We start from the raw sequence: 15,924 nt of genomic DNA on the forward strand, positions 1-15,924 counted from the left end.
GCACTTGGGAGGCAGAGGCAGGCAGATCTCTGTGAGTTCGAGACCAGCCTGGTCTACAAGAGCTAGTTCCAGGAAGGCTCCAAAACAACAGAGAAACCCTGTCTCGAAAAAAAAAAAAAAAGAAAGAAAGAAAGAAAGAAAGAAAGAAAGAAAGAAAGAAAATCCAACCATTAAATATTTGTTAAACTCCCACTGTGTACTGGTCACTACCCTTTGTGTATGTGTGTGTGTGTGTGTCACAGACTACAGATGAGGTCAGAGGTCAGTTGGTAGTTAGTTAGTTCTCTCCTTCCACCATGTTGGTCCAGACTAACTGTCCACAATCACCCTTGCCCACTGGGACATCTCACCGCCGCTCCTTCCTCCATCTATCTGGTTTTGGTCTAGCATCTCTTCTCCCCGGCTCTCCTTCCCAGAGTGCTGTGGGGGAGAAATTAAAGCATAAGCCGGATGTATCTGGAGAGGGGCAGACATTTAGTAGAGGCGGATGCGTGAGGGAGGAGGGGAGGATGATGCTGGGCGATGCGGCAGGGCCAGCTTGTAAGGGGCTTGGGTTAGGGGGAGCAGCAAGGAGTCACTGGGGATCACATCACCTTCTGCTTGTGTGTCTACCTTGCTACAATCATTTGTGAACCCTGACCATTCACTGCTAGATTCTTCTAGATGCCTTGTAACAGTTTTTGTGGTTTTAGTGGGACATTTATTTATCATGTGAGGGGTGGGAGCAGGCGTGCTACAGGGCCGGTGTGTGAGTTGTCTTTCTCTGCCCACCATGTGGGTTCTAGTGCTTGATCGCAGACCATCACATGTGCGCAGCAAGCACCTTTACCCTCTGAGCCATCTCCCCGGCCCCCACAGTTCGAGTTCTAATTTATACATATCTGTACCCTTTCTCTGGCCTGTGTCCCGTTAGAGATTCTTGAACACGCAAATCACACGGATGGATTTGTTTTGGAGGATGGTCACTCCGCCTTCACTAGAAGGCAGGATAGAGGGGAGAAAATTCCAGAAAACTGAGGGGCAACTTTAACCTCCAGGCTCCCAGAGGCCCACCCTAGTGGGTGACCATCTTAACTTGCATAGATGAATGTGGTTCTACCCTCCCTTCCTTTACCTCTTTACAGACCGCGGACGCTGCTCCATGGGACAGTGTGTGTGTGAGCCCGGTTGGACAGGCCGCAGCTGTGACTGTCCCCTAAGCAATGCCACCTGCATCGATAGCAATGGGGTAGGCCTGGGCGTGGGGCAGGTGGTGTGGGCAGTAGAGGGGACCCTCTGAGAGATGATCAGAGGAGAGGATGGAGCTCCGCTGGCTCACCGCTGCCCTCTCCGGCCCCAGGGCATCTGCAACGGACGAGGTTTCTGTGAGTGTGGCCGCTGCCATTGCAACCAGCAGTCGCTCTACACGGACACCACCTGTGAGATCAACTATTCTGCGGTGAGGCCGCGGGAACCCCAGGCACAGTAGAGGGTGGGAAGGAGAAGCTGACGGAGGGCGGACACTGGGCAAGAGAAGTCGGGCACGTCCAGCATGGCGCCTGTCCCTTCCTCCTCTCCCCATCCAGATCCGCCTGGGCCTCTGTGAGGACCTGCGCTCTTGTGTGCAGTGCCAGGCCTGGGGCACTGGGGAGAAGAAAGGGCGCACCTGCGCAGACTGCAGCTTCAAAGTCAAGATGGTCGACGAGCTGAAGAAAGGTAGGGGGCCAGGGAGGTGGTTGCACATACCCTTTATCCCAGCAGAGGCAGGTGGATCTCTGTGAGTTCGAGGCCAGCCTGGTCTACAGAGTGAGTTCTAGGACAGCTGGGGCTACACAGAGAAAAAAAAAAAAAAGCCGGGCAGTGGTGGCACAGGCCTTTAATCCCAACACTCGAGAGGCAGAGGCAGGCGGATCTCTGTGAGTTCTAGGCCAGCCTGGTCTACAAGAGCTAGTTCCAGAACAGGCTCCAAAGCTACAGAGAAACCCTATCTCGGAAAAAAAAAACAAGACGAAGAAGAAGAAGGAGGAGGAGGAGGAGGAGGAGGAGGAGGGAGGAAGGAGAAAAGGAGGGGGGCATCAGCATGGCATCATACATCTTTAATACCAGCACTTTGGAGACAGAGGCAGGTAGATCTCTGTTCACAAAGTGATTTCTAGGACAGCCAGGACAACAAAGTGAGACCCTGCCTACAAATGAAAGAAAGAAAGAAAGAAAGAAAGAAAGAAAGAAAGAAAGAAAGAAAGAAAGAAAGAAAGAAAGAGGGAGGGAGGGAGGAAGAGAGAGAAGGGGGAAGGAGGAGGGGTAAGGGGTTCAAGAGACCTAGTGTTGGGAGTCTGGGCAGGGAGAACCCAGCAGGAAAGAGTGGTTACTTCTCTGAGGGAGAGGCTTGAGCTCTGAGCCAAGCGAGTTGTGAGATACTCCAGGACCTAGACAGGGGACTTGGAGGCAACAGAGATTCAGAGTTGGAGTAAGAGGCACAGAACGCCACCATGGGGGAGGGTGGGTGGCTCAAAGCTGAGCCGGGAAGCGCGAGTCTAGAGAACCGGGAATGAGGTGTCCAATGAGTTACTGCGCACGCCCACAGCGGAGTAGAAGGGCCCAGGTGGGCACGCGGTTGGCCTATGGGATGCTATTTGCCTCCTGAATCGGCTCTGCTGCCTGGACACCACACTCATACAGTCCAGGGAAGCGGAGGAGATGAACTTTAGGCTAGGCTGTTACTGGTGCCAGCCCTGGGTAGGACAGTCCCCTTCATCCCGGGACTTCGCTCTTCCTCAGAGCCCTTGGTAGGCTACAGAGGAGGCAATACTTCACCGGACCCTGGGGTGGCCCGGGGGGAGGGCTGGGGTCAGGGTGATCTGCTAACGTTCTGTGGGTCCAGCGGAAGAGGTGGTGGAGTACTGCTCGTTCCGGGATGAAGATGACGACTGCACCTACAGCTACACCGTGGAGGGCGACGGCAGCCCTGGGCCCAACAGCACCGTGCTGGTACACAGGAAGAAAGGTGAGGTGGCAGATGGGCGCAGCCCGTGGCACCGGGAAGCCCGGGCAGGCATGGGCACTGCCTCCCTTCTCCTCTCGCCCTGCAGACTGCCCTCCCGGCTCCTTCTGGTGGCTCATTCCGCTGCTCATCTTCCTCCTGCTTCTCCTGGCGCTCCTGCTGCTGCTCTGCTGGAAATACTGTGCCTGCTGCAAAGTAAGCCTCGCTCCGGGGTCAGCGAGAGACCTGGGTCACAAGCCTCGCTCCGGGGTCAGCGAGAGACCTGGGTCACAAGCCTCGCTCCGGGGTCAGCGAGAGACCTGGGTCACAAGCCTCGCTCCGGGGTCAGCGAGAGACCTGGGTCACAAGCCTCGCTCCGGGGTCAGCGAGAGACCTGGGTCACAAGCCTCGCTCCGGGGTCAGCGAGAGACGTGGGTCACAAGCCTCGCTCCGGGGTCAGCGAGAGACCCTGGGTCACAAGCCTAGCTCTGGGTCTGGGTCAAAGGAATGATGTGGGGGGGAAAAAACGGTAGAGCAGGATACCTGGTATCGTCCTCAAACTCCTGCGCGGGTACTTCTAGAGAAAGGGCTAAAAGTAGAGGTGCCTGGGGAGGCCTGTCTAGCTTGGGACAATCATCCTAACCCTAACCCCACCTCGAACTCTTATCTCCTAGGCCTGCCTGGGGTTTCTCCCTTGCTGCAACCGAGGTATGGGCCAGGCACACCTGTGAGCAGTGGGTATCTGACAGTCCTTTCTTTCAGGCTGGAGGAGAAGTGTGGGTGGAGCTAGGACCAGAGAAAGGGGGGGGCCTGGGTTCCTCCCTAATGGGCGTGGCTATGGAGGTCTAGGGAGGGGCTGGGGCTGAGGATCTTTCCCGCAGGCCACATGGTGGGCTTCAAGGAAGATCACTACATGCTGCGGGAGAACCTGATGGCCTCCGACCACCTGGACACACCCATGCTACGCAGTGGAAATCTTAAGGGACGAGACACGGTCCGCTGGAAGATCACCAATAACGTGCAGAGACCTGGCTTTGCGACCCATGCCGCGAGCACCAGCCCCACAGAGCTTGGTGAGGGTCAGGGCTGGGGGCAGCGCCTCTCGGCAGTACCCTGACCCAAGATCATACCCTTCCTGTTTTCTTTGGCTGTTGGGTGCGGGCCCAGGAGTCAGTCCCTTTCTGTCCCATCCCGAAAGGACCAAAAAAAAAAAAAATCTCAGGCCTGTGTATTCCTGGCACACTGAAAACAGCCTTAGCTCGGTTGGCGGAGGTCATACTCTGCACCGCCTTGTGTACAGGGGGCTAATGATGCTCGTACCTCCCACTCAGTACCCTACGGGCTGTCTCTACGCCTTGCTCGCCTCTGCACTGAGAACCTCTTGAAGCCCGGCACTCGAGAATGTGACCAGTTGCGCCAGGAGGTGGAGGAAAATGTGAGGACCAGAAACCGCTGCGCGGGGCCCATACGTGGGTGGAATGGCATCCCGTGGGAGAGCCAAGGACTGCGAGTTCAGAACCTAGACTTTTCTAGGCAAGAGGGAGACGGGCCCTTTGGACATGTGCCTTGCATGGGGTCATTCTGGGTGATAGCAGAGCCTGGGTTTCAGGGCCCATCCCTCAGGCATATGACAGCCAATTTGAGGGGTCCTCTGGACTATTCTCAACCGTCTTCCCTTGTCTGACAGCTGAATGAGGTATATAGACAGGTCAACGGTGCGCACAAACTCCAGCAGACAAAGTTCCGGTGAGTCCCGGGAGGGTGTGTGTGTGTGGGGGGGGTGTGCCTGGCTGTACTGAGCCCTACCTTTAGGCAACCAGGATTTCCAGGTTTTGTTGGGAGCTGTTCATTCAAGCTCCCAAGGGGGTCATGCCCCATTCCAAAATTTATATGGCTCATGGCCCCTTTATTGTCCCCACAGACAACAGCCCAATGCCGGGAAAAAGTGAGTTGAAGATACACAAGGTGGAACAGCCCCACCTCCTTCCCCTCTGTCTTGAGCTCCAGCCTCCTACTCACCCACTCCTGCTCCACACCTCTGATCACACCATAGGAAGGGAAGACCCTAAATCTGGCATTGACTAGACCCTTCATTCCTTCCTCTCCTGGACCATTCTTCCAACAACTACTTAAGACACTTAAGAGACCCGTTTACCATGAACCAGCCCCTCAACTAAAACAAAGCCCAGATCCGCCCCTGCCCCACTGACTCATGGCCCTGCTCCCCTCTCCTGGGCCAGAGATCCTCTTGCTGAGCCTCAGAAGCAGGCACGCTACCAAATAGTCATACTAGCAGGTCCTGTGGCTTCTGCCCTACCGGGAAGGCTGTATGAGAAGTGGTCCTATACCAAGTCAGAACTGGGACGGACCACATGTGACTAGGCTCGGGCCAGCACCTCCGAGAACTCACAGCAGACACCTTGCCCCTGGCCATCCCAGCCAGTCCCTGGCCCTGCAAGAGATCACCCTAGCTAAGCCCATTTTCGAATGAGAAAACCAAGGCTCACAGAGGTCACATCCCTGGCCTGAGGTTACCTAGCTGTCAGGGATCAGAGGCAGAATTTAAACCCAGGCTACCTGGCCGGAGGGAGCCTCTTGGCTGTCCCACACCCAACCCTTGTCTTACCAGCCCTGCGTGGTGGGGTGGGTGAGGAAGCTCCTTCCTCAGATGAGGAGGAGAGTTGCGGTGATCTGGCTGCAGAGTGGAGGGGGCGGAGCCAGCCGGGCTTCTGGCAGGCCCAGCACTAAAGACCACGCTACCTTCTGCTGTCTCACATTTTGTCGTGTCCCCCCCCCTCCGCCACTTGGACGCTCTCCCACCCAGGCAAGACCACACCATTGTGGACACAGTGCTATTGGCACCCCGCTCAGCCAAGCAGACGCTCCTGAAGCTGACAGAGAAGCACGTGGAGCAGGGATCCTTCCACGAACTCAAGGTGGCCCCTGGATACTACACGCTCACTGCAGAGCAGGGTAGGGAAACAGACTCTCTCCCTGCCCCACCTCCCCTCCCACCCATGCCGCCCTGAGACCCATATCTTACTCACACCCTAGACGCCCGAGGCATGGTGGAGTTCCAGGAGGGTGTCGAGCTGGTGGATGTGCGGGTGCCCCTCTTCATCCGGCCCGAAGATGATGACGAGAAGCAGCTGCTGGTGGAGGCTATTGATGTTCCCGTGGGCACCGCCACCCTCGGTCGCCGCCTGGTGAACATCACCATCATCAAGGAGCAAGGTTGGTCCGGGCCAGGAAGGCAGGACTGGGTTCTGCGGGGCCTGAGCCAATCACTTACTCTCTGAGGACTGTCTCCCTCTGTAAGATGGGCTGAGGCCTCTGCAAGGAGGCCATAGAGGCGCTTCCTGCACAGCACCTGGTACATGAGCTAAATGGCACTCGCTGCTCCCTCTTTCCTCGTCTTTATGGTGTTGGGGATGGAAGCCCACACGCCAGGCAAATGCTCTACCACTGAGCTACATCCTCAGTCCAAATGAGAATGTCCATCAGACTCATCACAGCCTTGCCCATGTCCAACTCTCCTTTCCCCATCAAGGGGGACACCTGGATAAAAGCCTTGGCACTACGGGTGCCTGACATGCTGATGACAGTCCTCCTGGTTCCCAGAGGTTCCCTGACCCCTCCCCACTGCACCAGGATGCTCAGCCCTGACTCTTGGGACTCTGTCTTGTGCCCTGTCCCTACCTAATGTTCCAGGCTGCCTACTGGACTTTATTTTAACCCCTTAACTGTTGAAGAAATTTCCATGCTAGTCCTCTGGGTAGGCAGGAAGGAAGGTGTTAAGACGGAACTGAGACCAAGAGCTCCTGACCGGCATCTGGGTTCTTTGCAGCCAGCGGGGTTGTATCCTTTGAACAACCCGAGTACTCCGTGAGCCGTGGAGAGCAGGTGGTCCGCATCCCTGTCATCCGGCACATCCTGGATAATGGCAAGTCCCAGGTCTCCTACAGCACACAGGATAACACGGCCCTTGGCCACCGGGTAAGGCTCCGTCAGAGGGTAAGAGGACATCTCAGAGACTCAGGGGATATCCAGTGATTTCCATGGTTGCTACCCCAAGCCTTGGATGCTGGCAGTATCTCTAGACAAAAGTGGGCCTGCCACCAGGAATGGCCCACCCAAAGTGCCAAGAACACTCAGAGTAGGGTACCATTACTGCCAAGAACTCAGGGCAAGAGGATCATTTCCTCATGGATGGGCCAGGTACCTACCAAAACCATCCTTGTTTACTCTTCAGTGATCCAAGACAGCCAAGTCACCAAACTATCCAATCTGACTTTGGTTTTTATTTTATTTTATTTATTTATTTTGAGGCAGAGTTTCTCTGTGTAACAGTTTTGGCTGCCCTGGACCAGGCTGGCCTCAAACTCACAGATCCTCCTGCCTCTGCCTCCTGAGTGCAAGGACTAAAAACATATGACACCTACCCAGCACTAATGTAATTTTTTTTTTAGATTTATTTATTGTGTATACAGTATTCTTAGTATTCTGTGTGTATGCCTGCAGGCCAGAAGAGGGCGCCAGATCTCATTACAGATGGTTGTGAGCCACCATGTGGTTGCTGGGAATTGAACTCAGGACCTTTGGAAGAACAAGCAGTGCTCTTAACCCACTGAGCCATCTCTCCAGCCCCTGTAATTTTTTTTTAATGCTGGACACAATGGCACAAAGTAGCTATCAGAAAGCAAGGGCAAGAGGCCAAGCCTTTGAACACAGCAAGTTTCATGCAAACCAGGAGACACAGCTCAGTAGTACAGCACCTGATTAGTGCTCTAAATTCTATCCTCAATAGGAAAAAAATAATTTTTAAATTAAAAATAGGGTTGAGGATGTAGCTCAATTGGCAGAGCACTTACCTAGCATGCATGAAGCCCTGAGTTCACCCTCCAGCACCACGTACACAGGGCAAGGTGGCACGTACCGACCCTCTCAGCTCTCAGGAAGTAGGAACACAAGGTCTTCTTCGGCTACGCATTGAATTCTAGGTGAATCTGAGCTACGTGAGACCTACAGGCCCATTCAGCCCACACAGGGTAACCTGTGCTCACGGGGCCCAGACAATAGGTCCACATTGCCATTCTCTGTTTTGTTTTAGTTTGGGTGACTGTTTTTTGTGAGACAAGGTCTTGCCACTAGCCCTGGATGGCTCAGACTAGCAGAGGCTTGCCTCAGCCTCCCAGGTGCTGTAATGACAGGTGTGGGGCGCCATGCCCATCTCTCCCTATTTTTCTCCTTGCAAACTTCCTTTTCTGTTCAGAGTTGGTCTCCCATAGATATCAGACTAGCCCCCCTACGTGGAATTGAACTGTTAATTTGAAGCGCCACTAGTGCTTTTTTGTGAAAAGGTCGTTTTCCTCCCATGTAGTTGGGTAAACACACCCATGTACACACAGGAAAATCTGAGGGCTAAGCCATGGCTCAGTGGTTAAGAGCACTGGATGGGGGCTGGAGAGATGGCTCAGCGGTTAAGAGCACTGACTGCTCTTCCAAAGGTCCTGAGTTCAATTCCCAGCAACCACATGGTGGCTCACAACCATCTGTAATGAGGTCTGGTGCCCTCTTCTGGCCTGCAGGCATACACACAGACAGAATATTGTATACATAATAAATAAATATTTAAAAAAAAAAAAAAAAAAGAGCACTGGATGCTCTTCCGGGGGACTTGAATTTGACATGGGGTGGCCTATAAATCCAGCTTGGATGGGTGCAAATCTGACCCTTACCATTACTGCCATGCACACAGCAGACACATGTACATTCTCAACACACACATACACATATGCTCTCAACACAGACACACACATACACTCTCAACACACACATAGACAATAAAACTTAAAAACACAGGATCGCTAGGATAGACAGAAGCACTCCACCCACCAAAAAGGGTCTGGGGCCCAGCAGAATCCCAGATTTCAGAGCCACACTGCAAGGAACAGTTCTTTCCCTCCTGGGTGTGCCCACAATCCCAGCTGCCCTGGGTTAACCTGGCTGTGTGGGAGATTTCCTGTGTACTAGGCACGTGCTTGGTTCACACCCCAAGCCTGGTCTGACCCCGACTCTTCCGATTGCAGGACTATGTCCCTGTGGAGGGTGAGCTGTTGTTCCATCCGGGGGAGACCTGGAAGGAGTTACAGGTGAAGCTCCTGGAGCTGCAGGAAGTGGACTCCCTTCTGCGTGGCCGCCAGGTCCGCCGCTTCCACGTCCAACTCAGCAACCCCAAGTTCGGAGCCCGCCTGGGCCAGCCCAGCTCAGCCACCGTCATCATCGGGGAGCAAGGTGAGGATAACCTGGGGTCGGCATAAGCGGGTGGAAACGGAGCTGAGGACCTCTTAACAGGACTCCAGACTCAAGCATGTACCCAGGGCACTTTCTAATAAGAATATAACATCACCAACAGCAGGATCACAGGTAGGACACTCACAAGTGTCGCCCTGCAATATCTGGACCATATATGCATTCTTGTTTTTTTGTTGTTGTTGTTGTTGTTTTTTTTTTTTTTTTCGAGACAGGGTTTCTCTGTAGCTTTGGTGCCTGTCCCGGAACTAGCTCTTGTAGACCAGGCTGGCCTCGAACTCCCAGAGATCCGCCTGCCTCTGCCTCCCAAGTGCTGGGATTAAAGGCACCGCTGCCCGGCTGTATTCTTGTTTTTTTTTCGTTTGTTTGTTTTTTTGTTTTGTTTTTGAGACAGCGTCTCACTGTGTAGCATAAGCTGATTTGGAACTCACTCAGTATGTTAGGCTGGCCTTGAGCTCCTAGAGAGTCACCTAGCTCTGTCTCCAAGTGAATTACAGAAGCGCCACCATGTCTGGCTGTTTTGTATTTTATTTAGTCGGGACATATTTAATCTTCTTTTAACACGTGTGTGTGTGTGTGTGTGTGTGTGTGTGTACTCTGGTGTGTAGGACTCAGGGCTCACGCTCAGGGTGTCCGATCAGATGTGATAGACAGCAGGTGCCTTTCTTGCCAATCCCATACTTATTCTGTCTCTAAATGTGATTTTGCTATTTTAAAATTACGTGTATCTTTGTGTGCCTGTGTGTGGGCATGTGCATCTGAGTGCTGGTACCCACCAAGTTCAGAAGAGGTTTCGACCCCCCTGGAGCTGGGGCTAAGGCAGCTGGGAACCAAAGAACAAGAGCAGTTTATACTCTTAACTGCTGGCCATCTCTCCAGCAGCCTGCCCTCGTTCTGTTTGTTTGTTTTTTCTAATTTTTTTTTGTTTTTTTTTTTTTTTGTTTTTCGAGACAGGGTTTCTCGGGTGGTTTTGGAGCCTATCCTGGAACTAGCTCTTGTAGACCAGGCTGGTCTCTCTCTTTTTTTTTTTTTTTTTTTTTTTTGGTTTTTCGAGACAGGGTTTCTCTGTGGTTTTGGAGTCTGTCCTGGAACTAGCTCTTGTAGACCAGGCTGGTCTCGAACTCACAGAAATCCGCCTGCCTCTGCCTCCCGAGTGCTGGGATTAAAGGCGTGCGCCGCGCCACTCTGTTACTTATTCTTTTTTAAAAAATATTTATTTATTTATTGTGTTTACAATATTCTGTCTGTGTGTATGCCTGCACGCCAGAAGAGGGCACCAAACCCTATTACAGATGGTTGTGAGCCACCATGTGGTCTCTGGGAATTGAACTCAGGACCTTTGGAAGAACAGACGATCTCTTAACCTCTGAGCCATCTCTCCAGCCCCCTGTTACTTATTCTTTTTTTTTTTTTTTTTTTTTTTTTTTTTTTTTTTTTGGTTTTTTCGAGACAGGGTTTCTCTGTGGCTTTGGAGCCTGTCCTGGAACTAGCTCTGTAGACCAGGCTGGTCTCGAACTCACAGAGATCCGCCTGCCTCTGCCTCCCAAGTGCTGGGATTAAAGGCGTGCGCCACCATCGCCCGGCCTGTTACTTATTCTTAAAGAAAGAAAACTGTGGTCTGGAATTCAGAACTATGCATCCTGTGCTTGCGCTGGCTGCCCTCCTGACAGCCACGAGTCGAGGTCATGTGACCACTAGGCCCCAAGCACTCCCCCAGCCTTAGCACACATCCCGCGGAGAGAGCAAGTTCGTTCATTCATCCTTTCATCAACCATCAGGGAAAGTGGGTAGTGACGGGAGAAGGGAGCGGATTTCTCTGTGGAACATTTCCTGGTCTGCCAAGAGAAAAAGAAGGCAGACGAATCCCTTCCCCTTGCTCCCCCAGAGAGTCCTCTGGTTCTCCACCGCCTCTGTGGCACCAACACTCCAAGAGGAAGATGGGCCGATTCTAATTGAACTTTTAAATTGGGATGCCTGGGATGGGATGATTAACAAATCTCTGGCGCCCCCTGTTGGTAACATATACTGAGCCGGCCGCCCACCCTCCACACCCCTTTGACTAGATGAAACGGACAGGAGCCTCATAAATCAGGAACTTTCATCACCACCACCACCCCGCGGGGACCTGGGTGCCCCACAGAACCCCAATGCCAAGGCCGCCGGATCCAGGAAGATCCATTTCAACTGGCTACCCCCTCCTGGCAAACCAATGGGATACAGGGTAAGGTGAGGGGCACCAGGGAGGTCTGTCACTCACCTTCAGATTGTGAGTGGATTGTCCCCAAGGGAGGGGGAGGACACTTGGTACCAGTTCTCCCTCGGCGACCCTGCAAGCGGGAAGACCCATTTCTGGGCTCTTAAGCTTCGGGCCTCCTCCCCTTGCTGGAATGGGGTCTTCCCCCTGCCTGGGAGACTCCCTGCTCTGCCCGTAGCCTTGCTGGGAGGCGCCAGTGTCTCGTAAACAACGGGGGTCCTAGCGCTTCTGTCCTACTGATCACCCGCCCACAGGTGAAGTACTGGATCCAGGGCGACTCCGAGTCGGAAGCCCACCTCCTGGACAGCAAGGTGCCCTCAGTGGAGCTCACCAACCTGTATCCCTATTGCGACTACGAAATGAAGGTGTGCGCCTACGGGGCCCAGGGTGAGGGGCCCTACAGCTCACTGGTGTCCTGCCGCACCCACCAGGAAGGTGAGTCTGCTCCGCGGCTGTCGGTGTGCCCAGCCCTCCCCCTTCCCTCCCTTCCAGAGCTCCCACCACCCCTCCGACCCTCTAAGAGAGCTCTTCTGCTCCCTCCCAGTACCCAGCGAGCCTGGACGACTGGCTTTCAATGTCGTCTCTTCTACGGTGACCCAATTGAGCTGGGCTGAGCCGGCTGAGACCAATGGCGAGATCACAGCCTACGAGGTCTGCTATGGACTGGTCAACGAGGACAACCGTAAGGACCAGGCTTCCCTGACTTCCCCGGGAAGACCCACAGAGCCCAAGGGAGGGGTGGGGTCTAGGTAGTACCTGTTTCTGGATACTCTCGGCCCCTTTGTCTGAGTCCAGCAGCAAGCCTGGTTTTTTAGGTTTTTTTTAAAAAATATTTATTTATTTATTATGTATACACTATTCTGTCTGTGTGTATGCCTGCATGCCAGAAGAGGGCACCAGACCTCATTACAGATGGTTGTGAGCCACCATGTGGTTGCTGGGAATTGAACTCAGGACCTTTGGAAGAGCAGGAAGAACAGGCAATGCTCTTACCCTCTGAGCCATCTCTCCAGCCCTGTTTTTTGTTGTTGTTGTTGTTGTTTTGTTTTGTTTTTTGTTTTGGTCAGGTCACTCCTGACAAAACACACCAGCCAGGCACCAGCCTTCTGGGTAGCTCTGCATACCCTTGGCTTGGCCTTTCTGAATGTAGCTCATGGCCTGCATACCATCATCTTGAAGTGTCACATGTGGCAGCTGCCTCTGTCACGGTTGCTGAGTTCCTTCCTCTCAGGCCGATGGCCCTCTATCTGCCGCTGCTCTCTGCATGCGTGTTGCCTGTCTTCTTCAGCCCTCACTGGCCTCAAACTCAAGGCAATCCCTCTGCCTCAGCCTCCTGAATGTTCTAAGTGCTTGGTGTACCTCCATGCCTCTACCTGCTGGGTTTTGTTTGTTTGTTTTGGAACAGACCAGGCCTCTGACTCACAGAAATCCTCATGCCTCTGCCTCCTCTGCCTCTTTGCTTGCATTCATTTATTTTCCCTATTTATTTTTGGTTTTTTCTTTTTTTAATTTTTAAAGATTTATTTATTATATATACAATATTCTTTTTTAAAAATATTTTATGGTTTATTTAACTTTATGTGCATTGGTGTGAAGGTGTCAGATCCCCTGCAACTGGATCTTCAGACAGTTGTGAGCTGCCATTTGGGTGCTGGGAACTGAACCCTGGTCCTCTGGAAGAGCAGTCAGTGCTCTTAACCACTGAGCCATCTCTCCAGCCCCTACAATATTCTTTATTATATATACAATATTCTGCCTGCATGTATCCCTGTGGGCCAGAAGAGAGCACCAGATCCCATTACAGATGGTTATGAGCCACCATGTTGTTGCTGGGAATTGAACAGTGCTCTTATCCTCTGAGCCATCTCTCCAGCCCCTATTTTTGGTTTTTTCGAGACAGGTTTTCTTTGTGTAACAGCCCTAGTTGACCTGGAGCTAGCTCTGTAGATCAGGCTGGCCCTGAATACACAGAGAATGGTCTGCCTCTGCCTCCTGAGTGCTGGGATTAAAGGCGTGCGCCACCACCATCCAGCTATCTGCTTGCTTTTTTTTTTTTTTTTTTTTTTTCGAGACAGAATTTTTCTGTGGTTTTGGAACCTGACCTGGAACTAGCTCTTGTAGACCAGGCTGGTCTCAAACTCACAGAGATCCGCCTGCCTCTGCCTCCCAAGTGCTGGGATTAAAGGTGTGCACCACCACCGCCCGGCCTCTGCTTGCTTTTTAAAAAATAAAAATATTTATCATTGCCGGATAGTGGTGGCGCACATCTTTAGTCCCAGCACTCGGGAGGCAGAGCAGGTGGAGCTGAGTCTGAGGACAGCCAGAGCCACTTGCAGGAGTCAGTTCTCTCCTCCTACCTTGTGGATCCAGGGAACAAACTAATGCCCTCAGGCTTGTGTTAGGAGTGCACTCACCCTCTGAGCCACTTTACCGGTCCCTGTACCTGCCACCTCTTCAGCAGGTGCACACCACATCTTGCAGTTATCATTTTCCAAAATATATTGAGAAAGTGGGACATCACCTTCTTTTTGTGCTTTCTCTGGTTCTGGAATCCTCCAACCTGGGACGTCCCATCCTCACACAGGAGCCTGTGCCTGGAGCTCAGCTAGAGCTCATCCCTCTGCCAAAGCATGAATGAAACAGAAGGTTGCCTGGCAACCTGACACTGCCAGTCTTGAGCCTTCTCAGCATGGCGCTGGAGGCTGGACCCTCAGCCATGAGCACAGGTGGAAGATGTGATCCTGAGAACACTGTTGCCCGCCGGCAAGCCTCGGATCGTGGTGCCTTACACGCATGCATGCGCATCTGCCAGTCAGTCAAGGTGGTGGGTGGCATAGTCACCTGGCATCGAGTGCTGGCTCTGCCACCCAACAAGGGGTCCTTCTGAAAAAGATGGTGACTCTTTTTCCTTACACCACTCACACAGGGATTTAAGGACTCAGCAGGTGGCAGGGTTCAGGAGCTTCATGCTCTCTGGTACCTCCAGGGCAGTGATGGAGCTGCAGCCAGGTTGAACCCAGGTGGTCCCTCTGAAGTACTGTCCCTGCCCCCCAGGACCCATTGGACCCATGAAGAAGGTGCTGGTGGACAACCCCAAGAACCGGATGCTGCTCATTGAGAATCTGCGAGAATCCCAGCCATACCGCTACACGGTGAAGGCGCGAAATGGGGCAGGATGGGGACCTGAGAGGGAGGCCATCATCAACCTGGCCACACAGCCCAAGCGGCCCATGTCCAGTGAGTAGCAGGCAAGGGTTGACTTGGGGGACAAGAGGCCATAGCTAGGGGCCCTGGCTTACTTCTTTCTGCCCTGCAGTTCCCATCATCCCAGACATCCCCATTGTGGACGCCCAGGGTGGAGAAGATTATGAGAGCTACCTCATGTACAGCGACGATGTCCTGCGCTCCCCAGCCAGCAGCCAGAGACCCAGTGTTTCTGATGACACTGGTGAGTGGGGTCCACCAAAGGAAGGTGGGGGTCCTCGGTGGCGTTGTCCTTGCTATCCGGAGTACACAAAGGGGAAGAAGTGCCGTGGGCCTCATGTCAAGGTGTGTGTGCCTGTGTATGAGAGAATGTGAATGCCCCCCTCGGGGACAGATAGTCCCAGGCTTACGCATGTACACACAGGTTCCTGCACACGGGACAACAGCTTTACAAGTGATATGTTCGCCTGCTGTGCTAGGGAGTCTGGACACTCAAACCACCTCTGAGAGGCAAACCTGCCCGAGAGCCTTAGCTGGGACTCAGGCTGCAAGGGTTCACTCAGGCTCTGAGGGGGAACCCTAGATGAATCAATCACTTACCCATCTCAGAACTAACTGGCTTTCTAACCCGTGAAGTGAGATACCAATCACACATCACCAGGAAGACGTCCCTTTTTGAGTCTAAGGCCAGGGTGAGCACAGGCTGCCACCACTGGGTGGAGCTTGGCATGCTAAATTATTTTTCCCCCAGGGGTTGGGAAGGATTTGAGATCGGGTCTTGCTAGATTAACAACCGTGAAGTAGACTGGCTGCCTTCGAATCTGCAGCTATCTTCCCGGTGGGCTCGGATCTAAACCGCTGTTCTATAAACCAGGAACCCCTGCTTAAATATTACTAGCCCCCTAGGGCTCCTACAGCTATTCCTGGAAGACAGACAGGGGTGAAGCTACTTCCCTTTGTACAGAGAGGAAACAGGCTCAGAGCAGTTGAGTAACCAGGGAAACTTCACTCCGGGAGGCTTTCTCAAGACTTTTTTGCCTGAGCAGAGGCCAAAACCGCACGGTTTATCGGAAAGGCTGGAGCAGGGCGAGGGTTTTTTGTCGCCCAAAGGGATACCCACAACCCTGGACTCCGCCTAAATGCCGCTGGCCTTCTCCTCCTCCTGATCCTCCCCGACGCCGCCCCGCGTCCTGGC

At 53.1% G+C, this 15,924-nt stretch overlaps 1 protein-coding gene across 1 annotated transcript in view; it reads left to right on the top strand.

The window, feature by feature from the left end:
- The window catches only part of Itgb4 (integrin subunit beta 4), a 34,561-nt gene that overhangs the window by 14,834 nt on the left and 3,803 nt on the right, over positions 1–15,924 (top strand). Inside the window, 19 exon segments of the mRNA XM_057773830.1 lie at positions 1,125–1,228; positions 1,340–1,438; positions 1,566–1,695; positions 2,861–2,983; positions 3,069–3,175; positions 3,634–3,667; positions 3,841–4,032; positions 4,291–4,394; positions 4,647–4,705; positions 4,881–4,904; positions 5,784–5,932; positions 6,014–6,193; positions 6,807–6,955; positions 9,049–9,253; positions 11,335–11,492; positions 11,780–11,960; positions 12,070–12,207; positions 14,580–14,762; positions 14,842–14,973. Coding sequence (XP_057629813.1) covers positions 1,125–1,228; positions 1,340–1,438; positions 1,566–1,695; positions 2,861–2,983; positions 3,069–3,175; positions 3,634–3,667; positions 3,841–4,032; positions 4,291–4,394; positions 4,647–4,705; positions 4,881–4,904; positions 5,784–5,932; positions 6,014–6,193; positions 6,807–6,955; positions 9,049–9,253; positions 11,335–11,492; positions 11,780–11,960; positions 12,070–12,207; positions 14,580–14,762; positions 14,842–14,973 — 2,451 coding nt within the window.

The sequence above is a fragment of the Chionomys nivalis genome, chromosome 7 (assembly GCF_950005125.1).
Source record: "Chionomys nivalis chromosome 7, mChiNiv1.1, whole genome shotgun sequence".
Classification (NCBI taxonomy): domain Eukaryota; kingdom Metazoa; phylum Chordata; class Mammalia; order Rodentia; family Cricetidae; genus Chionomys; species Chionomys nivalis.